Raw genomic sequence first — 23946 nt, 5'->3', positions numbered from 1 at the left:
ATACTACCACCGAAACCGTGCGGTCAAATCAGCTGCATAGACCTGACTTCTAGTTTCTCTGAATTTTTCAATCCTTACACAACATACTTTAGAAGATAAGATGAAGTGATGTCAATTTGAAAGAAATTTGTGTGAATTATGTATTAAATTACACTATATTCTCTTTCATGCTTCTTTGTTTTTACTAATTACAAATATAAAGATATATTTGATTTTTAACGTTTTTTTTTAAATTTATTATCTCAACTCAATTTTAATTTAAATCAATATTTTGAGAAGGAATTACGAAATATTTAAATAATCTTTCATCAGGACATAATTTGATTTATCACATAGTTAAAATATAATTTATACGTTAAAATAAGCTTTGTTACAATTTTTTTTTACTAACTGAATTACTGTATTTTTTTTTCATTTTATACTTTAATAATGTTTTATTGATATACAATGGTTCACTTTGTTCTTCATATAGGAATGTACAACTTGCTCAAAATCACACATTCTCACTTATCAAATTGATCATTAGTATAATTAACACCTCAGATGCAAAAGTGTAATATGCTTACCTCTAAAGTATTTTCTTATTACAATTTTTTTTTTTCTTTTTAACCATAATATCATTTGTAGAATGAATTTTTTTTTATAAAAGTATTTATTTGAAAAAGTATTTATCATTTACATTATATCAACTAATATTTTTAACAATGATTATTTTAATTAAAGTTATAGGAGGTTAGAAAAAGAAAAGGGAGATACGAGATCATTATATATTTCATCACCATCTATTTATTGTTCTTTAATATATTTTTGTGTGTGTTTATTACAATAATAAATATTTAAATTATATTAATACATACTTATTTTATAATAAATATAGAATGATTTAATTTTTTGACTCATTAGCGTACTCTTTTTTCAGTGGAAAAAAATGCATTACATAAAAAATGTAGAAAATATAATTTATGAATCACAATAGAAGTACCATTACTATAACACACACACACACACACATATATATATATAATAAAATAATAACAAATAATTGAATTAAAGACTTAAAATAAAATAGGTGGAAATTCTATGAACATTTTTTGTATTTTGTTTTTTAAATTTCAGATACCCATTAAAATTTAATAATTTAACCCGAAATCTCTCTCTCTATATATAAACACATCACTGTAATAGATAGTTTCATAATAGAGCAAATCTGGAAAACAAGGATTGTGGAGTTCTGTGACAGAGGGTAATCTCCTAGACGGTGAAGCCAGTGGGGTTTGTAATTTCCTCACACTTTTTTCTTCCTTACTTCTTGCCTTTCACATTTTTCTTAGGTGATTTATGTACTTTCCTGCCAAACATGCCTTAGACTGTATGTTTTTTTTTTCTTAGGTGATTTAATCATTCTTGCATGTCCCTGAGTTGATTCCCGAACACTATAGTCAACAATTTTTAGTTTTTGTTCTTTTTCTTTGGTGCTTTATATGACAATTGAATTCTTTGGCTAAGTAAGAACGGTGTAACAATTTTGTTATCTGGTAGGTTTAGTGTATTATTTTGCAGTGAAAAGACCAAGTTGAGACCTTTAGGTTTTCGTAGTGCTGAGATTTAAACTATGAATGGTTGTGGGGGTGAGAGCGGGAAAAGTGAAACAAGTGAAGGCTATGCCAATAACTCAGTGACTTTCGGAGATGTGATATTTATCAAGCTTCGCCGTAGCTCATGGTGGCCTGCGCAGGTAGATGAATTTTCATGGTTACTGGTTTCTATGCTGGTTAACTGATTGATGTTTGAATTACATTATTCTTATGGATGAAATCTACTTTAGGTTGTTATTGTTTTGCTCTAATGCATTTTTGGTCACTGCAAAAAGTTTAATAGCCCCTTTGGTCATTCAATTTTTCAAAATTAAAGAATTTTAATGCAACATTAGTATATCATCAAATTACTAATATAAAATGCTAATGTGCTTTAGAACTCATTGTTAAACATTGGTATTACTTATTGTTAAACTTTGGTATTAACAAACATTCTGATATTAACAGTGAACCAGAATGGCTTGATTTTGAAAAATTGAATGACTAAATGTATAATTAGACTTTTACAATGACCAAAAGTAAATTTAAGCTTTTTTCTAAAATAATTGGCTTTGTTGTAGGTAGTTGATGAAAATAGTGTTAACAAGAGTGTTAAGCCAAGCAAACGGAGCAAGCGATCACCCACTGACATCCTTGTTAGGCATTATGGAAGTTACATATAGTTAGTACTTTTACTTATATTAATGTTCTTTACGATTCAATAAAATGCATGCTTATATATCCGTTTTGCATGTCCTTCTGGGGGCTGAATGCACTTTAGGATAAAAATGCTTCATGTATCTTTTATTTAGAACATACTTTTAAAAGGGGTGCAATGGCTAACCAGGCACCTGTTTGCACATTTAATTCCTTGTGAAAGTCTTTCTTTGCTTCTGCAGCTCATATGTAGATCCTATTAAATGCCGTGCTGAGTTTAAGAAGGTAAGATGATATTTGGTAACCATTTGATATGTATTTACTTAGTTACATTTTGTCTCTGTAATTATCATGGCATTTACATTTTGTCTCTGTAATTATCATGGCATTGGCATGATTTTCTCTGCGCTTACATGTCTGAGCTTTCAGATAATTGAGCATAACGATGGTTCTCTCAGGAAAATACTTTTGCAAACTCTTGAACAGGTATTCATACCTTCTTTGTTAGGATTCCTAATGATAAAGTTAGGAGTGTGATCTTCAACAGTTTTTTGCTTAAGCAGCAAGTTGTCTTCAACACTTTGATTTAACCATAATTCCTTTGGTGTCATTTTCTTTATGGGCAAAGGACCTTCCTAGCACGAAATCTGGTAGGTCAAAGCGGTCTTCATTAAAGCCTAAAGGTTAGCCAATTTTCTTGTGACTCTAATGGTTTTACTTTACCAAAATACAAATATCATAGCTATTTTGAATTTTCTCTATCCAGAGAAAAGAAAACGAAAAAGAAAAAAGGAGAAAAAGAGATGAGTGTAATCAAAGTAGTGATTTGTACCATCATTTGGTGGTATCTCTTTTCCATTTGTTGTTGTTGGCTGTAGTTTATTTTGAATAATTATCAAATGCAATATTCTTATATTTTTTATGTTATTTTCGATTCGCTAGATATCTCTAACTGTATTAGGTTAATACCTTAGTTTAGAGAGATGTTTTTTTCCTGCATTATCCCTTATATCATAAGTGTATATAATCAGTCCTAGCTGAGGGTCTCTTTTGCAAGAGATCAATAAAGCATTCTGTTTAAAATTCAAGTTGGTATCAAAGCTCCTCTGATTTGTTCTTGGTCTTTGTCAACCATTGTCCAAGATGATCCTCCCTATTTGTTTTTGGCCATGATTGGTCTATGGGTCTCCCTTTTGTTGAGGACCTATTGTTTTTGGCTAGCCTAGCTTTTCCTCACTTTGCTTATATGGGTGCTGCATTTTTGTCTTTCCTGCCTTTTCTCTATTGGGGTCTGTTATTATGATTTAGTTGTTTTTTGAATGACTTGTTTGAAAGTTGAAAAATTGGTTGATTCCCCTAAGACTGATTATAAAGGTGAAAATAAAATGTTTGGTTTTCCCAGGTACTGTAGGAAAATTCAATGACAGGTATTTCTTAGATTTGTTTACTACTATTGAAGCTTGGTTTCTCAATTAGGGTCCTTTCGATCACCCCACTATGAAGGTAGAGGATATTACTGTTTTTGAGAGAGAAGAACAACTCGTGGATTATCATTATTCTCAAGCTAAGGGTACACATTTGTGCCCATAAAAGACTTGTTACGATGTTTTTGGAGAAAGATTGATATAATTATGCCAATGATATGCAGTGGTTGTATTTAGGGATATCAAATGAACTCGTTCAATAGCAAATGAACTCGTCTCTGTGGGCATTTTCTGAATTCATTTTGATTTTGACTAGAAAGCTCCACATTGACTGAGTGTGGGTATAAGTATGGATAATATTTGATTTTTTAAATTGGATATGGGGCCTTGATGGGTATGCACATTAAGCTCATTGGTTTGACTCCTTACGATAGCACAATGAGTTTTGAAGTATGATTTCTTTCTATAGCTTCAATTGCTTTTGACATTGCTTCTCTCCAGTGTTTATCATCAGAGCTTAGACTGGGTCATTTTCAATCATCATCATCATTACATTTAGATTTTCTTCAAAATAACCTTCCCTAACTTCATAATTTGCCATCCTATGGTGCTCTTCTTGTTCGTTCTCCCCTCCCTTGAGATGAAGCAAATGAAATGCTATCCAGATTGGTTTCATCGCTGTCTTCTTCATTTTTGCCAACTTCTTGATTGCTCTCTCCTTCAACTTCATGTTCATCTTCACAATTTAGTTCATCTCGTTGGATTTCAATCTCATTTCTGCCCAAGTCCCAACTTTTTTCTTCTTCAAACACCATGTCTCTATTGGAAGTGATAGTTTTTTAGATTGGATCATATAATCTCCATGCCTTGTATTCATCATCGTCTCCTAGGAAGACATACTTTCTGCTCTTATCTAGTTTAGTCTTCTTCTGATCTTCCATATGCACATTATTGAATTTAATAAAACTAGGTATATAATTAATCTTCCTTGTGTAGAAAATACTCATAGGGTAATGTATTTATAATAATGAGAATGTAGGCTAAGTCCAAATACAAATAAATATGTAAAGATAACATAATTAATATTTTTTCTATTATAAATAGAGGACCCCATATGTATATTCAACACAAGGGAGATTAATCCCATAAATAGTTTTTACTATATTCAACATGGTATATAGAGCCTAAGGTTCTTTTGAGGAAAAACTTTTTTTGTTGCCTCTGCCACCACACCTGCAGTTGCCGGTGGTGGCACCATCTATCGCTGCCGGCGGCGCCATCGTCTACTGCTGTCACTACTGGAATTTTAGTTTCAACCGACGATCACTTGGTTTTGATCGTCTTGGCCAGGCGACCATCATGCCATTAACGACACCTTCATCGGAGCTCCTACGCACTCTCAACGCCTTTTGAAGTTGTGGATTTTCTCCCTTTTCTATCGTGCATGGTGGCATGTCTAGTAGCAATTATGAGTGTCAAGATCGCTCGTTTTCCTCTTTCAGGTTCATCATGTCCCGTCTCCTCTCAGGCAGCTATTCAGAGCATCGAGGTTGCTCTTTTTCCTTTCTCAGGTGCCTTAATTGGAGAATCTTGGATGTTTATGGTTTCTCTCTCCTATTCATCCATGGCTTCTTCCACTGTCGTCTCTTCTTACCTCCCTTTTGTTACCATTGCGTTTGACTCGTCCATATATGCTTTTTCTCCCATGGAAAAGATGGCTTTGTTAGTTTATTTATAGTCGTGGTGGCTCTTCAACAATGACCTCTTTATCCACTGGATTCAACAATGCATTCTTCAACGACAATTTGTAAGAAGAGATTTACATTGAACAACCTCCCAGATTTGTTGCTCAGGGGAGTCTTCTGGATTGATATTTTGTCTTCTATGTTGTCTTGCACATCATTGGCAATTTGGTGTCACTCGAGTATAGAAGCAAATATTTTAATCAAGTCTTTATGGATTATATTAGTAACAAGTTTGGTACACACAATTTGTATGCACTAGCTTGAGGAGGAGTGTTAGATATATTATCTTTATTTTATATTTATCTTTTATCTTTAGTTAGTTTGTTATTATTTCTTATTTGTATTTTGGGCTTAGCCCATATTTCTTATAAATAGAGGACCGTATGTGTATATTCAACACCAAGCTTCACTGTTTTGCACTGTTCTTCCAACTTCAAAAACCATGCCTTATTTCTTGTCATGTGGTTGCTGCAACCTAAGTCAAAATACCACATTTCTTCTACACTTGCTTGTTGTGCCTTCTCATAAGACATCAACAAGTTCTCTTCTTCTTTATGTAATTCAGCATAATTTGCTTTCTTTTCCCAGTCAGAACAATCATACTGGAAATTCCCAGTTTATGACATTTGAAACGCTCAATACTGGAAAGCATAATTTGCTTTCTTTTCCATTGTCACGGACCAAATATCATAATGGCCATCAAACTAAGGAATACCGAGTTGCACAAATTTTTCAGAAGTTGACATCGTTTTTCCTTCATTTGCCTTTCTTCAAATTATATGGAATCACACACACTCTCTCACTTAGTTATCAGACTTCTTGCAAAGTTCTGATATCAATTGTTAGTTTTTTACGAATATTTTAGAGTATATGTTGATAGAGGAAATTTAGGGCATAGAAGAAAATTGCACATTCACTCTTATTCAATCTTTTAAAACTCAAGGCAATATAAAGCAGTTTTACAGAAATATAAAACTGCACCAAATCACATTTACATGCCTAGGATATGATCCCTAAATTTTAGAAGCTAAGACTTATTCTTCCTACAAATTAGGAACACAACTGCAAAATGGAAACAAAGTAAACAAGCAGAACAGAATAAAAAGCCTTTTAATCCAAACCTGACATTTTTGTGAATTTGAGATTTAAATTGCCTTATAAGATGGATTTTCTTCCTTTTATAATGGAGGTAAAGTTATTTGCTATTATATCTTATCCTTGACCATTTATGTTAAAGTTACTTTTAATGAACATTTGAAGAAATGCATTCATATTCTTGACATCGAACAAACATGTGGGTAGCAGGATACTTACGACTTCAAAGTGTTGGTTTAACCCCGGGATATCCATTTCTCTTTTTTTTTTTTTCCATTTACAGTAGCAGAAATAAATAGTTAGTATTTCTTATCTAACACCAAAAGTCTGTTCTGCACTGGTAGAGGAATTTAAAGGACCAACTATCTACCTGTTTCTTTTTCGAGGGAGGACTAAATTATAAGTGTTATCAATATAAGGATGACAGGTTTTGAAATCCGGATGCATCTGTGCTTTCTCTGTGGTGGTGAGGGGTAAAACTTATTTCCTTTGCCTTAATTCTTTGTTGCAACTAAATATATTTATACATTAAATATAAGAATATAAGTTTCTAATGACAAGAAGTCCAATTGATAACAGATTGAGGTTCAAGATGGTTATGAACTAGATGCATCATGAAGAAAATGTTTGATAGAGCGAATCTGGGGAAAATGTGATGGTGCTGAAGAACCTTGAATTAAAGTGAATGACTCAAACTGAGGGGAAAGCAATAATTAGAGCTTTATAAAACTGTTATAATACTAACATATATATGTTAGAATATCAGCATTTATGTTGATTGTATTAGAGCAATTAGTAATTGATTTTAGGATAAGGTTATTTTAACTTAGATAAATCCCTGGTTATAGTACAAATACAATCATTAAATGTCATAACATTTGCGTTGCTTACCACTCATTTTATCTCGATTACTACTTGACATGGTGTTACGGCCATGCCGTGTAATTCTCTCTTTATTCCACTGTGGACCCCTTGAAACTCCTTCGTTTTACGTTTTACCCTGTTTCATAAGCCAACGCTCTAGATATTACTTTACACTGTTGTGTGCTTGTTCCTGCTGCATGTTGCACTTGTATATTCTGGCTGCTGTCCTTTTATCTCTTCCCTCTGTCTAGGTGTGGAAGTTACTTCTCATTCCATTCCCTGATGGTTCATCACACTCCGGTCAGTACACTGGATGTCCACCTTGGTTTTTGATCATTCATTTGTAGGCTTCTGGTGGCATCTGTTCATGTTAGTCATTTACCAGTCGAATCCATTCCTTTTGCAGAAGTTGTACAACTCCAAGTAGCTCTATGGGCATTTATACATTAATGTTCTAGTGCTGTTTGTATCCTCAATTGTCTTATTCATACATAGTTGCTATATTTGGATGTGTTCCATTAGTTTGACCACGCCTGGTTCCGTTTGGTTGGATGTATTTGTATGAAAGTGGAGAACATAGTAGCTCCAGAATCAGATGGTCCAGGGTTGTTAAAGTATTACCATGTTTGTTATACAAATCATTTACTGAATATTAAGTCAGAAGAAATTACTCTCCGTGATTGCAAATCAATGTATAAGGTCCAAAACGTATGAATAGCCCAACGCAACTTCTCTTTGTTCTCTTCTAACAGGATCATCGAGCAAAGATTCTGCAGGCAAGAAAAAATCCAATGGACAAGATGAGGAGCAGAACAAAATTAAGCACAAAAAGCAAAAAGATATGTCAAACGATGATAACGCTGGCCAAAGTCATGTACGTACTTGTTGAATTATTTTATATGTTGTTTATTCCATTTGTTCCTCTGGTTTAATAATTTAACATTTATATACTCAGGAAACAAGCTCCTTAGGAAAGTCCCCAGAGTTGAGTTCCAGGAGAATTAGAGTGATGGAAAACCTTGGTCTTATTGCTCCAGCTGGGTCACCATTCCAAAAAGGTGCTCATAAAGATAACCAAGCCTCGTGAATATGGATATGAAGGAGTTGGTGTAGAGAACAGCATGCAAAAACATCCTCTTCTAACATCACATGTTCGTTTAATTAGTTTAGGATAATCTTAGTCAAAAGCGGAACATTATCATGCATGCAAACTTTTGGCAACAGTTGTGTTAGGTGGTGTGATTCTTTGTGGTGAAAGAATCTAGGGAATGGTTCTTGCATCTTACTTTTAACTCTCTTTTTTCAACTATGGAGAACTCTATGTGTGTTTGTTTTAACCATTGTAATTTTTGAAATATGTGTGATCATAACTAAGATATTTCATTTAAGTAAAATATTTGTTGACTATAACTATAAAAAGATGCTTATTTTGCCTGATAAGTATAATTATATATTTTAGTATCTATTTAAAAATCAAACATCCATTTTTAAATTTGAATTAATTGGGACCTATGATACGATGTTTTGGTAATTGTGTATTTTTTTTTTCTTTTTTCCTATCATTGGGTATACTCTTTTTTTTTCTTTTCTTGTTTTCTTAATAGGGTTTTCTTAACAAAGGAAGACAAAGTTATTTATAATTTATATATCCCTTTTGTTTCATCAATTTATCTTTACTCCTATAAGAGAAAAACAATCGAAACATAAATTGCATTAAAAATAATAACAAAATGTTAAGTAATTGTCATACGAAAAAATAGCTTTGAAAGGCGTACAAATACTTTTGTGTTATAAAAAATAATGTTATATGTTATCACAATTTTAAAAATATTAAAAAGTTAAAAAATGTAAAACTGACATGTTTTTCAAAATGATAAAAGCAAAGAACTGGAAAATGATCATTCAGGAGGCGATAAAATTTTATAGTACTCAATACATTAAGATATTAGGATATCTTTTGAAAAATAGAAAAATTAAGAATAGGAAGAAACTACACAACGTTTAAGAAAGATAATAATTAAAAACAATTGAAGTACACTATAATATTAAAATTCTACTATTTAATGCAATATGGAATAAAATATTAAAAAAAATTGTTTATAAGGAAAAGGTATTTCAAAAGAATGAACTAAATGGTCATGTTTTGATCTCTTATTTAAGAAATTTTGTTGTCTGTGATTTTTTTTACAAAAAAGAAAACTGTCGCGTCTTTCAATTTTGTATATGACACATTACTATAATGTATGGACTGTTAAAAATATCAGTCTAGGAATTAAAAATGTATTAATTTTAAAATAATGTAAAATAAGAAATAGCATTATAACATTTAATTCAAAAACTTGAAAATTATTGATGTAAAATCCCAAAAATACAGTATAAAAACTATATCAGGGAATAATCACATATTAATAATATTCCAGATCAGTCTTACAAAAGATGAGACATACGCTTATGGCCGAACGACCTTACAAGATAATGGAAAAATTAAAATTGTACAATTATGCAATCTAGACCGAACGGTTTACAGAAGACGTACCGAACAGTCATACAAAAGAAGAAAACAACAGATGACCGAACGGTTATCACACAAAGAAACTAACTACTGACCGAATGGCTCTACTGTTCGGTCTTAACTTCTACCTCGACCAAACTTTCTTTTTCCAGCGCCTCTTCCAGCAAAGCTTCTCCTTCTGCTCACATCCACACGGATGATCATTGCAACAGAAGGACAACCACTGAACGTACAAAACGGACAAGACAGGAAATAGGGTAAGCTTATGTAATTTAATTCAATTATCAACATATACCTCACTCAATCAATTTAAACAAGATAACTCATTAACTCTTTCATGCAAAGCCTAATACTAGATTCTGACTGTCCGGACTGTATGAATTCTGTGTAGCTATGACGTTCGTGCACCCGGGTGATGTAGTAACTGGGATACCCTCAACAGCTGCCACCCGAGGTTAGTCCGTTCCGTCCAAATTAACCATAAGGACTAGGACCTCCTGCCATTCCCACACATGAGTTACCATTCTCTACGTGAGAAACGAGTAATCACGGAATATCAGGATGAACCGTCAGCTTAGCGTGCCCACATTCATACTTTACCATTCCAATATCAAATCATGAGATATTCCTCCCCGGAACACTCTTCCATAACCAAAGTCATTTCATCCATATCGTATTCTATCATCTTTCATTATTAAAACCTCAACTGAACCAATTTGAATAATGATCCCTTAGGATACCAAATACCGCACGTTAGTTTTTAATCAAGAACAAGACCGAACACTTGGAGTGAGACCGAGATGTCTCCAACTCAAACATAATCAAATTGAGAGAGTTACTCACTAGTTGTGAAAAGGACCGAATATAATAATACTTCTCAAAGACTAATATAATCGAATGTTGTTTACCAAGTGAGCCAATTTAATGAACTAACTCTTGAGAGTTCAAACCGAACACCGTAAAGCCTAGGCCGAGTACTAGGACTCTAGGCCGAAACCAATTGAGACAGGTACTGTAGGACACAAAATAATAATACTTGACGGAATCATATGAAGAAACCGATCGCCAATAAATACTTAGCTTCTTAATGAGCTAAACCTCAAGGAAACCGAATGTCAGTTGAAGACTGATCACTGTAGAGAGCGAACTCTATGGAGTTTGGACGAACGCTCTTATTATAAAGATAGATTACGGAAACGAGAACGAGCGCCTGGTGTAAGACCGAGCACTTACTTAGTACGAGCGCTTGGTGTAAGACCGAGCAATACTAAACTTATAGAAGAAAGACTTGATAAATATAATAAGATACCATTTAAATAGTGTTCAAGAACGAACGAAATATACAAATACATATAGATATACTTGAGTTTATAACCAAATACCAAGGAACGACTACCCTTGGCCAAACGCTCATGTACAAATATTACAAAATGAAGACATTCGTCCTCGACTAGAATTCTTTCCAAATGAAAGAATCCCATTTCAACCGAGTCCACAAGAAAACCCAACGGTCAAAGACCTTCAGTGACAAACATCAATTTTTACATAAAACTCCAGACTTAGAATTCATACTCTTATCAATACATTTCTCAACATCTATCTTCATACATTCATACATCCATATCATAGTAAATATTCATACTTCATACAGTCAAAACATATCAACAATCATACTTCATATTCATTCAGAAATCAACAAACATACATCCATTCAAGACAAGAATCTTAATCAAATTATATAAGCTTCCCTTACCTCTTACGTGATCGAACGCTTCCAGATATGGTTACTGGTTCACCTCTATAAGTCCTTCTACCCTCAACACTCAACAATTTCCAAAACTAAACCAAGTAAAAACCAAAACACTATCAGAACCACTCATTTTAGAAGAGTGATCAACACATGAAACCAGAACTTGGTTTGCACGTCCAGGAAACCGCACGACTGAGTGAAGAGAAGAACTTACCAGCTCAGATTCACAAACCGGTCGGTTCAATCGAAAGCCCTTGACACCGGAAGAGTGGAAATGGTGCCTGAGTGATGATCGGAGAAACAAAAGATGAGAATTTCTTAGAGAGAAGATGAAGGTTTTTTAGAGAGAAAGAGGAGAAAATGGGTTCAGAGATTTAGAGGAAAAGGTAAGCATGCATAGAAGTGGCACAACATTTGAAATTTGGCATTAACTACTGCCGTCACATAAAACGAACGTCCACTCTCCTGCAGCCACCTGCTTTCCACTTTCTGATTTCCAGATCCCCTTCCTTGACACTTGTTTTCAACTACTTGGGGTTTTTAGTGGGTTTTAAATGGGTTCTGACAATTGATTACATAAAATAAAGCAATATAAATTTAATAATAATAAAACCTATATATTTTAATTAAAAGAAATTAAAATAAATGTTAACATATTATGAAACAATAATCATTGTACAAAACAGCCTGTAATATTGAAAATTAAGAAATAGCATTAAAACATATTAAAAAGGCAAAGCACAATTAAAAGATAATGAACATTATTCAAGCCATACATTAAATGAAGTTGGTTTTAAGAGTTCGTTACAAAATGTTACTTAAAAAATATTGAAAATATATAAGTCATATTAAAATGATTTAAAACTTAAAAAAAAATCGAAATAAGACCATGTCATTTTAATTAGGTTTAAACCCTCGAATGGTCCTCGTATTTATATGGGAATCTCAAATGGGTCATCGTTTTTTTTTTCGGTCTCAATTGGGTCATATTTTTTGTAAAAATGAGATAATTTTACCCTAACCGTTAAGTGCTCTCAGACGGCGTTAAGTTTAACAGAGTTGTATTTTATATTTTGATGGCGTGGTACAACTGCAAAAGTTGGAGAGAAGAAAGAAGAAAAAGCGAGATGCAGAAGGATGAAGGAGGTTAGCTCATCTGGTATTGGAATGGCCACAAGGGAAGCTTATTCGCAAAGCCCCAAGAAGAAAGTTCCTCTCTTTCCTCTTCTCTCTCTTCTCTGCTTCACTTCCATCTTCCTCCTTCTCTCCCAATTCAGAACCACCTCCTCCCCTTCCATAGCCCACTCTCTTCCCACCTTCCACAAACACACCCAAGATTCCTGCAATTTCTCCAACGAAAAATGGATCACTCATCCTCCCAGAATTCTAACCTACGACCACACCTGCAAGGAGATCTTCAAGGGCTGGAACTGCCTCTCCGCCAACAAATCCAACGCCCCTCTTCTCCCACCTCATCATCTTGTCAATTCTCTCTCTCTCTCTCTCTCTCTCTCTCTCTCTCTCTCTCTCTCTCTCTCTCTCTCTCTCTCTCTCTCTCTCTCTCTCTCTCTCTCTCTCTCTCTCTCTCTCTCTCTCTCTCTCTCTCTCTCTCTCTCTCTCTCTCTCTCTCTCTCTCTCTCTCTCTCTCTCTCTCTCTCTCTCTCTCTCTCTCTCTCTCTCTCTCTCTCTCTCTCTCTCTCTCTCTCTCTCTCTCTCTCTCTCTCTCTCTCTCTCTCTCTCTCTCTCTCTCTCTCTCTCTCTCTCTCTCTCTCTCTCTCTCTCTCTCTCTCTCTCTCTCTCTCTCTCTCTCTCTCTCTCTCTCTCTCTCTCTCTCTCTCTCTCTCTCTCTCTCTCTCTCTCTCTCTCTCTCTCTCTCTCTCTCTCTCTCTCTCTCTCTCTCTCTCTCTCTCTCTCTCTCTCTCTCTCTCTCTCTCTCTCTCTCTCTCTCTCTCTCTCTCTCTCAAATGCAACATGAACACATCAATGTTTGTGAACTATAATGGTGAAGCATCGACGCCGTGGAAGGTGATTTAAAACACATCAGTCATTCAATTTTAATGAACAATGTCACGCCATCAAAATATAAAATACAGCTCAGCTAAACTTAACGCCGTCTGAGACCACTTAACGGTTAGGGTAAAATTGACTCATTTCTACAAAAAATATAACCCAATTGAGACCGAAAAAAAACGATGACCCGTTTGAGATTCCCATATAAATACAAGAACCATCCGAGGGTTTAAACCTTTTAATTAAAAACAATGCCATACACATGTTTTTACGTTAAAATAAAAGAGAGTAAAAAAAATATTATTTTTATTTTTCTAAATAAGACATTAAACATAAATATCAATTAATTATAACATCCCAAAATTTATATCATTATTTTTATTTTAAAGAAATAATAAAGCAATTTTTTAACACAATTTCTAAATTATACTTTTTATTTAAAATTTATAATGAAATGTCAAACTCATCTCCTGTTTAACAGTTCTTGTGGGAGACTGGTTAACTAACAAGATTAGGAATCAAAGCAATTAAAACAAAAAGTCAACTCTCGTAAAAATGAAAGCAATTTAAAATGTAAAATGTAGGATTCTAAAAAATAAAAATAATTATAAATATACTTTCATATCTTAGAGATAAGAACAATATATTTATTTTTATTTTCACATTTCCCAAATTAAAAAAAATTAAAAAAAATAGAAGCTTAATAAATTCACATGTTTCACAAATAAAATATAATTGGAATGATGTCAATTTTTGTGTATTACATGTTCTATGCATTGTTAATGTGAAAAGAAAATTGGGGGAATTTAATAGTATATTTCCACAAAAAAGTTAGCTAGACCTTTGTTCCTAGTCAAAAAGGATGGATTCATAGTCTTATAGGTTTGGTTCAAAAGTGGAGACTTTCATCTTCAAACACAATTAAAAAAGAAAAACTAATAATAGTTTGGATGCATTTTTACCTTCTTTAAAATGTGAAAATTATACACATTAATATAAAGTATATTCTTTAACTAATGAGCATTATATAGTATTTTCTAAAGCAACTTTCTTTCACTAAAAAAAAGCAATTCTTTATTTGGGTGCATTTAAATAACATGTTTTCGCCTGGGAGAGAAAAGAAAGTTTATATTAGGTTTGGATGTTAGGATAAAATTAAAGAGAGTAGAAAAAAAAAAATGAGTAATACAAAAAAATTGAAATTATTTATTAGAAGTAAATTAGAACGAAAAGAAAGAAAGAAAATATAATTCTTAGCTGGGTAAAAAAAAAGTATTTGATCGTATGACCAAATTATGTATTGGATAAGGCTGATTTCAGTTTGTCATATATATGAAAGAAAAATGTGGATAAAAGTACAAATAAATTAATCTTAAACATAATGTTTTAATCACAATTACAAAAATAATTTGGATGCTGATACTCTTTTATTTGGATGCAAATAAAAGATATGCTAAAATCTTAGTTTACTTATCTGAATTTCATAAAAAAAATTCATTTAGATTCTTTTTTCATATTAAAATTAGATTTGTGTTAAAATTTATACATTAAATTATTTTACTTTAAAATTTTAATATTTAAATTAATTTTATTTATTAATTGAGTGATCTAATATATAAATTTTTGACAGAAATAAAAAAACTTAATTAAATTATTTAAAAAATTAAAGAAGTAAACTGAACCAAATAAAAATTAAAATCTAATTAATTTTTTTATAAAAGTTAGAGAACGAAAATAAAATTTTAATCTTAAAAAAACCATAGAATTTAAAAAACATGGTATATTATAAAATAATATTTAACCAAAACACCCAGGAGGTTCAATCCAATAAGTCAAATCGACATGCTCTGTTATATATTGATTAAATGACTCAACTGTGTGGTCCGTTTAGATAATAGCTTATGTGAATCAAATTGTAATAATTTTATCACCAATAACACTAAATTAAAAAAAATCTTCAAATAAAATCAATGAAAAATATTTATTTGAAAATATATTTTCACTTTTCAAATCAGAAATCATCTAACCACTGAACCTAACTTGATTTTTTTACTTCTGAAAGTATTTTGAGAAAAAAGTTTATTTTCAAAATATTTATTTTAAAAATGCATATAAATTATTGTTGGAAGTCCCACATCGACTAGAGATAAGGTCTTATAAGTGAATGCAAACCTCACCCTAAAAGCCGGTTTTGTGGGGTTGAGTTAGGCTTAAAACCCACTACTAATATGGTATGAAGGGGGTGTGTTGAGTTAGGCTTAAAACCCACTACTAACAATTATTAATCTAAACATATAAATATTAGTTAAAAAATGAATAGATATTTTTATTGTTAATAACATTATGAATTAAATTTTTTAACTATTAATATTATTAATAATTAGTATTAGTAATTAAAGGTATTTAAATATAGATTACTAAATTTAATATAAATTAATATTATGTACATTTATTTCATTTTATTTGAAATAAAAATCATTAATACTAATAATCATTTATTTAAAAATTTAATTTATTATAAAATATATTTTTAAGTATCTTTAATATTAATTATGTATTTAAAACAATAAAATGAATTTTGTTTTTATTGAGTATCTCTTTTGTAAAATCCCATTTTTACTTTCTTGTAGTTCTTCTCTATGACAAATAATATATCTTTCTCTTTCATTCTTTAAGTTTTTTTTTCAATTTTCTAAATTTCGCAGTCATCTAGATTTTATCCTGTAATAGTTTATGAGTTAATAATCATTTTAATTTGAACAAAATTCAAATGTATTTTTTTATGTGAAAATTTGTTGATTTTTTTTTCATATGTTTTGGTCTCGATCTTGGTTTAATCAATTGAAAAAAAAAGTTTTTTTTTTCAATTAGTTTAGTCTTTAATTGAATATTACTTGTTTTTGTTGTGAAGTTTTAGATCTTAAGAATATTGATGCTTCTTCAATTCGTCTGTGTTTTCATGCCGTGTGCATTGTTTATAGGTAAGGAAAACAACTCTCATAATTATTGGAAATTAAGTTATCTTAAATGAACTGGATGGTAGATAACTAAACTCGTGCATGTGATTTGTGGAAATTAAAATATGAGAGGGTTTGAGAACAAAAGATAGGCTCAATCTAGAATTTTTGAATGTAGGAATTGATTGAGTAAATGTAAGTTCGAGTATAATTTTACTTTAAGTTGAGTTTGAAAACGAATAAATAGTTCGATGATAAATTATGACAGTGTGATATGTGTTGAAGTATGAATTTAAATATGTAGTGTTGTCTTTTAGACCTTGAGTATGGATGATTATTGATTATCTGCTAGAGAAATTCTATTATGATTTTGCATTGACTTTTAAGTTGGTTTTATTCCTAAAAAACAATGTTGATGTTATGTTGATAATAGGATTTCATGTTGGTAGAGTAATATCGTTATAGTTAATAACTCTATTTGATATATTCTCTGTTTTGAAATTTGAAATTATGTTATGATTTTGTTTTTAAAAGACAACTCAAAGGATTAAAGAAGGAAGTGATATTAATAGGTGTATCCGAACAAGTCTTTAGTTGAGGGTTATGAAAGTTTTTGTTTACAAATACAACTCCAATATTCTAATTCAAAATCCATCCAGTGACATCTTAAGATCAATTACCACATTCGAGATATTGTCCGCTTTGAAGTTTGAAACTTTGTTGTCATGGTTTTATCATTAAAAGACGTCTCAGGAGGTTAAAAGAGAAAAAATATTTAAACTTTTCTTAGTCTCGACTTCTAAGCGACCTTTAACTATTGGGTGTATCAAAATAATTATGTTTAAGCATTTTGATCTAATTAGAAATGCTGAAAGTATTAAATAATTATTTTTTGCAAGATATGAAGTTGTTGTTTTAATGTCAAAATGTTATTGCTTAAGCAAAAATGTGACCTAAAGACTTTTTCTCCCTTAAACAACAAAGTATTTGCTTAATAGAAAATAAACCAAAAATAAAAATATTTCTCATAGGATTGGTGCTTGCTGAAGCATTACCTACTTTTTAACTTCAATTTTCATGAATGAGTTAATTCATCAATGAAAAGTAACTTATTTATGATTCATTTAAACGATCTTGAAAATGATAATAAAGTATGTAAATGTATGAAATGTATTCAATTAGTTATAAATGGGATGATATATGTGAACTCTTGTTTGATACGTGTTATATCGTAAATATATCATACTTTCATTGAGTATTTCATATAGATAAAAATCTCGTGTAGTGAGAAGTTGAGAGGTAATTTATTAGACATATGTAACATTGCGAGTTTTCGATATTGGATACTTTAAGTTTATCTTGATTTCACGAAATTGAGGTTAATAGAGCTAAGTCATTAAGAATTTCACAACAATTAATTTCTCATCTACTATCATGAAGAAAATTTCTGGACCTTAATCACAACTTAATAATCAACCAAAAATTGTTGGAATAATACATGTGCATTTACCATGTTACCTAACTCAACAAATCTTTATTGGATTCTAAATGCAATCAATTCTCTCAAAGAAATGCAAATTCATTTTTGTCTTCCTCTGCAACTTTAACATTCTCTTATTAGAATATCCTCTTGATAGATATCTTTTCCATATAGAAACATCAATTACAGTGAAATGAAGGCAGTGTGTCTCATGCAATCTTGTTAATTCACCTTAAATTTTCTTTTTACAATTATGCCTCTTCCTACACCCATGTGAGCAAATTCATATGGTGTTGCTATTTCATTTTATGTAGGTGTATTGTAAACCATAGGATCTTTGGACATATTTATGAATAATCTCAATGAAAAATCTGATTTAGCTAGAAAATTATCTTCATCAATTATCTTCATCAAATCAACAACCAATGATTTGTCAAACATAAATTGTTCTTCTAAAAAGAAATTAACAAAATAAATATGAGAATAATTAATGAGAAGAAACATATGAATTTAAATAAATCAAAAAGACACTTACCCAAAAATTGAGAGGGATTGAGTATAATTATCCTAACTCTACTAGTATTAAACTCATACAAATGAAAATATTTAGTGGTGCTAGTATAAGGATCTTGGCATCTAGAGTTTAAGTAGAAAATAAGATTGAAACTAGTAGACGTAGAGAATTTACTTTAGTCATACTTAATAGCGATTGGTGTCCTGATATGAATCTATAGCTATGACTTTTGAGAGGGGAGTTACGACAGATGCAAAATCTCTTAATTATCTCAATACACTGATCTCGAACTCGAAAATATAGTTAAATGTATGTATGGAATCCTGAGTGCTATGCTGTGATGGTTAAGCCATGATGGTTAATTGTTTGATAAATATGTAATTCTTATTCTTAACTATTGATTTAAAGTTGATGATAAACTTTTGCAAAGTTGATTTTTGTTATTAAATCAAATTTTATGACAGAGATGAAGAGACTGTAATAAAGGATCGAATCGAAGATGAACTTCTATGATTGAACTATTAGGTTCTAGCTTGGAGATAATGTTTTACGTAGCATTATTAATTCTCATTAACTTACCCTTTGTTTTTACTTTTGTGATGGTGAAATCTACATCCAATAACTGTATATTATATACTGAACAAATGATCATACAAGTGATAGAAGAAATAATAGTGAAACTGCAAAATTGATGTATATATATTATTATATTTTATAGTTTCTTCTAGGATTGTAATATTTATGTTACTCATTAAAAATTTATGAAATACTCTGTGATGTTATTAACTGTTATTAATAATGAACAAATCAATAATATAATATGTTAATTTTAATAGTTATATATATATATATATATATATATATATTTATTTATTTATTTATTTGTATATTTGTATATGTATGAGTTTTGCATATAGACAAATTTTTCAGTGTTTTTGAATAAAATCAATGCGACCACCTCAATTGTTTGAAATTCGTACAAAATTGAACATGAAGAAATAAGCTTCTTTTATTTATTTTTGTTGACAACAGTTCATTATTCACAAATCAAAATTAATATATAATTTTGATTTCGTCGATGGTTACTTTTTAATAGAAAAATTGACTCATCACTCTTAATTATTTTCTATTTACATATTTTTCAGATAAAAATGAACTCTAAATCTTATATAAAAATATAAAATCAATTCTATTATATCCAGTATTTTTAACATTTATTATTATATTTTTATATTTTAAAACCTTAGCATTTGTTTTCTAAATAAAAAGATTCTTCAGTTTTGAAGGGTTTTGGAAAAAAATGGATTTTATCCTTTGTTTGACAAGTATTGCTTATATTACTTTAGGAAGCTTTGAAGTAAATTAAGACAAGTAAAGTTAGTGAAATATTGATTTTCTTTTAGCTACCTAATTGAATGAGTTTAAAATTAAATCATTGATATATTAACTAGAGAATAGAAAGATAATGTGTAGCTTTTGAAACACAAGATTCAATAACTAGCTGAGCGCCCATGCATTAAGAAAATTACTTTCTCTTCACTTTTACAGATTATACAAAATTAATGATAATTTGATTACTAAATATCAACTATCACATATACATAATACATGCCATACCATATCTATTTACTGGAAAAAAATTGTTTACTTTCAGGTTTTGACAAGACATGATGTGTTATTAATTAGACAGATTGTGTCATGTTTCTGATTATTTTGTTCTGTTTCACTCATCTTTTTAATTTTTTTGTTTCCAAGATATCCTATTTGTTTAGAAATGTTCAGATAACACTTATAGAATGTACTCTAATACTAAAGTCACAAATCAGATAATAATTAATACAGTGATACATGTTATGTACATGTATATGAAAGTCATATCTTAGACTTTTATATATAGTAGTTATTATGACCTTTTATCTTTTTGTCAACTTAACCATGACTCAATCATACCTTAATAAGAAATTAACGGGTTGATTCGTGATTACCATTCTTATTAATAACCTTCTATAACTGATTGGTCATGTCATTCGGTTAGGGTACTTGTCCAAGGGTGATATCTCTAAGAGGTCGGTCAAAGGATGGAGGATTGGATCAACCCAGAGTGGTCAGTTAGGATGATCGGTCAAAGGAGCTCAGCCTAGAGTGATCGGTCCAGAGGACCTCGGCCGAGAAGAACTCAATCTAGAAGAGTTTGATCCAGAGGAACTTGACCTAGAGGAACTTAATCCAGAAGAACTCAACCAAAATAATTGATTCAGAAAAACTTGGTCCAGAAAGTCATATTGGTTATTCATTCGATATTCACCAAACAAATACAATACAGTACTTATTTATAAACCCTAAACAAATTATATGTGAATATTTGTAATTTTAATTCAAATTTTGAAGAATTTTAATATATATATATATATATATAGATTAATAAGTATATTAGATTACATATTCATTTATATCTCACCAGAATTATGTAAGAATTAATCTATCTGAATTAGCCAAATGTTTTCGTGAAGGGTGACAATATATTGCCAAATGTAGTAACTTATAAAACTATCATGAAACATCACAAACTCAAACTTATATTTCTAACATCACCTACCTCAAGACAGTAACACAAACATAAGAGTTTATACGTACGCTGTGAAATATAAATAGATCATACAATACCGAATGTTGTGAGTTAAAGGAAATGATCATTATTTCGTTATTGTATCGAGAATTTTATATGAATGATTGAATGACTTAACAAAATAAAATAACAGGGACAGATTGTTTTGACAGGGAGAATTTGTAGAAACAGAAGGATGAAAGTTTGGCGTTTTTATTAAATGATTGGATTGTTGTATGTGAATTTGGTAAGAGGAACAGTGTTGTTTAGATGGACTATTATAAGAAATTGGAAAAAGCATTCAATTGGAAAGGTGGAAACGTAATTGAAGAAGTCAAAAATAGTGTGGGAGAATGAGTTAAGGAGAAGAAGTGATTTATTAGTGAGAGAGGTGAGGTGATTACAGAGAGAATGAAATGATAGTGGTTTGAAAATGCAAGTAACGTAAAGATGGTGATAGAAGGAAGCAATGGCGAAGATGAAAACCAAAGCCATCAAAGAGAAAGTACTAGACGGTGTGGTATGAAGGAAGAAAAAGGAAAGGCGGTGGAAGATTGAGGCACCCAATAATGCTCAATTTGCATTCGACATATATCTATCTCTATCTGTCTCATGTGTCTTGTGGACCCACCTTTGTTCCAACCAGCGGCGCCATTAGTCTTTACTTAGTTTCAAAGCTCACCCACCTCTCTCTCTCTCTCTTCTTCTTCTCAAATCCCATTCTCCATATATACCGTAATAAACAATTCTAAACACCTCTCTTTCTTTCTCCTTCTCTTCCCAAACCTCACATCTTTCTCTCCAGCTTCTGCTATTATTTTAATACAATAACCATCCAAAACCCAATCATACACTCGCTCGGGATTGGTTATTCTACCAGATAATCGAAAAGAAAAAACCCAAAAAACAAAAGCAATGAAAGGAGAATACGTAGACCAACAACAACATCCTAAGACCGAAACACCACCTCCTATGTTCTCCAAGCTTCAACCTCAACACCATCCTTTCCAACACCACCCCTTCCAACTCTCCGCCGAGGACGACAACCGTGCCCTCGTCGCCACACCCCCTACTGCACAGAAGCCCAACTCCTCCGGCGGCGACGGTGCCACCATCGAGGTGGTACGGCGTCCCAGGGGCCGTCCTCCCGGCTCCAAGAACAAGCCCAAGCCACCCGTCATCATAACCCGAGACCCTGAACCTGCTATGAGCCCCTACATTTTAGAAGTTTCCGGAGGCAACGACGTCGTCGAGGCCATCGCGCAGTTCAGTCGCCGCAAGAATATGGGCATATGTGTCCTCACTGGTTCCGGGACTGTAGCGAGCGTCACGCTCCGTCAACCTTCCACCACACCCGGCGCCACAGTTACTTTTCAGGGCCGTTTCGATATCCTCTCCGTCTCCGCCACCTTCCTTCCGCAGCAATCCGGCGTGTCTCCGGCGGTTCCCAACGGGTTCGCCATCTCGCTCTCTGGACCGCAAGGGCAGATCGTAGGGGGAATGGTCGCCGGCGGGTTGATGGCTGCGGGAACGGTGTTCGTGATCGCGGCTTCTTTCAACAACCCGGCGTATCATAGGCTGCCGCCGGAGGATGAGGGCGCATCCGCCGGCGATGGACATTCGCCACCAATCTCTGGCGGCGGAGAAAGCGGGCATGGGCATGGGCAGGCGGAGTCGTGTGGAATGTCCATGTACAGCTGTCACTTGCCTTCCGATGTGATTTGGGCTCCGACGGCCAGAGCACCACCGCCACCACCACCTTACTGATCAATCACACGTTACGTTTCTGTTTATTTTTTCTTTTTCCGGATTAATTAACTTGGTGGCTATTGTAATCAATTCTATATGTTGGTCTGTTTAATTTGATTTAGCCGGTTTAGTTGAAATCCTTGGTATTAGTTTGATTTTTATTACTTAGTTATAGTTAGATTTTAAGTTCATTATAAATGGAAACAGAAGTATTAATTAGTGGGTACTATTTGGAGTGATGTAGCTATAGGGTTGTTTGTTTGCGGCGCTAACTATATGCATGGCAGTCCACCTCCTTGAAGAGTTTCTGTTTATGAATTATGATTATAATACTACTACTACTAGGATTGAGGATGTTGGATGGATGTTGGGTATGATTTTGTTTAGAAGTTTTGATATAAATAATTTGACGAAATGGTGAAAAGCTGCAAGGTTATGCTTGTAAGAAAAGGAAAGTCAGAAATGGGTTGTGCTGGTTAGGCTTTCTCTGTCAACGTAGGGAGTAGAGCATTATCTGGCATTACATTGGAGTGATGGGTGATGTGGAGCGTGGTGTTCACATCTGGTCAGAATGTGGGGAGGTTTGGTTAGAGTAGATTTTCCAAAGTGGGTTTTTGGTTTGGTTGGAGTGGTGTGGGGTTGGGGTGGGATGGGGCGTTGCTTTGAAGTTTGGGAGTCTGAGAATATCTGAGGAGTGACGCAGATGCTGTGTACTGTGTGGTGTGGAAGAGGTTATTGGTTATTGGATGGGTTGATGGGTGATGATGTTGTGTGTGGTGTGACTTTTGTTCAATTTTGGATAAAGCGAGTTTGATGGCAGAGGAGAACGTGGCTAGGGTTGTGGCTTGCAGTTTCTTTTGAGCAGAAGCGGTCATCTGCTGCAGCAGCAGCAGCTGCAACAGCAGCAGTTTTGCTTTGCTTTGCTTGCTTTATGGAATAAGTTCTTGATATCACTTCAGAACAACCTCCCACACCCTCTTCTCAACTTTATCTCTCCATCTCATTACTTT

The 23946-nt window shown here is 32.5% G+C and overlaps 2 protein-coding genes across 6 annotated transcripts; both read left to right on the top strand.

Moving 5' to 3' along the window:
- Positions 1-1147: 1147 nt before the first annotated feature.
- LOC108331706 (uncharacterized) lies at positions 1148-8767 on the top strand. Of its 5 annotated transcripts, none has more exons than XM_017566582.2 (8): positions 1148-1272; positions 1390-1735; positions 2156-2256; positions 2474-2516; positions 2661-2717; positions 2860-2914; positions 8112-8233; positions 8315-8767. In XM_017566582.2, exons 2-8 carry the CDS (start codon positions 1613-1615, stop codon positions 8444-8446), a joined length of 633 nt encoding a protein of 210 aa, XP_017422071.1. In that variant the 5' UTR covers positions 1148-1272; positions 1390-1612; the 3' UTR covers positions 8447-8767. The 5 variants fall into 5 exon arrangements, with proteins under 5 accessions (XP_017422071.1, XP_017422074.1, XP_017422073.1 ...); XM_017566585.2 differs by having other exon boundaries at positions 1156-1272; positions 1561-1735; XM_017566584.2 differs by having other exon boundaries at positions 1156-1272; positions 1540-1735.
- A 13043-nt stretch (positions 8768-21810) lies between these two features.
- LOC108329955 (AT-hook motif nuclear-localized protein 17) lies at positions 21811-23073 on the top strand. The gene has a single exon (XM_017564362.2). The coding sequence runs from the start codon at positions 22103-22105 to the stop codon at positions 22952-22954; it is 852 nt and encodes a 283-aa protein (XP_017419851.1). The 5' UTR covers positions 21811-22102; the 3' UTR covers positions 22955-23073.
- Positions 23074-23946: the final 873 nt, after the last annotated feature.

This window comes from Vigna angularis, chromosome 4, assembly GCF_016808095.1.
Source record: "Vigna angularis cultivar LongXiaoDou No.4 chromosome 4, ASM1680809v1, whole genome shotgun sequence".
Taxonomy (NCBI): domain Eukaryota; kingdom Viridiplantae; phylum Streptophyta; class Magnoliopsida; order Fabales; family Fabaceae; genus Vigna; species Vigna angularis.
Note: the sequence above shows the minus strand (reverse complement) of the source record. Positions and strands in the feature narration are given on the sequence as shown.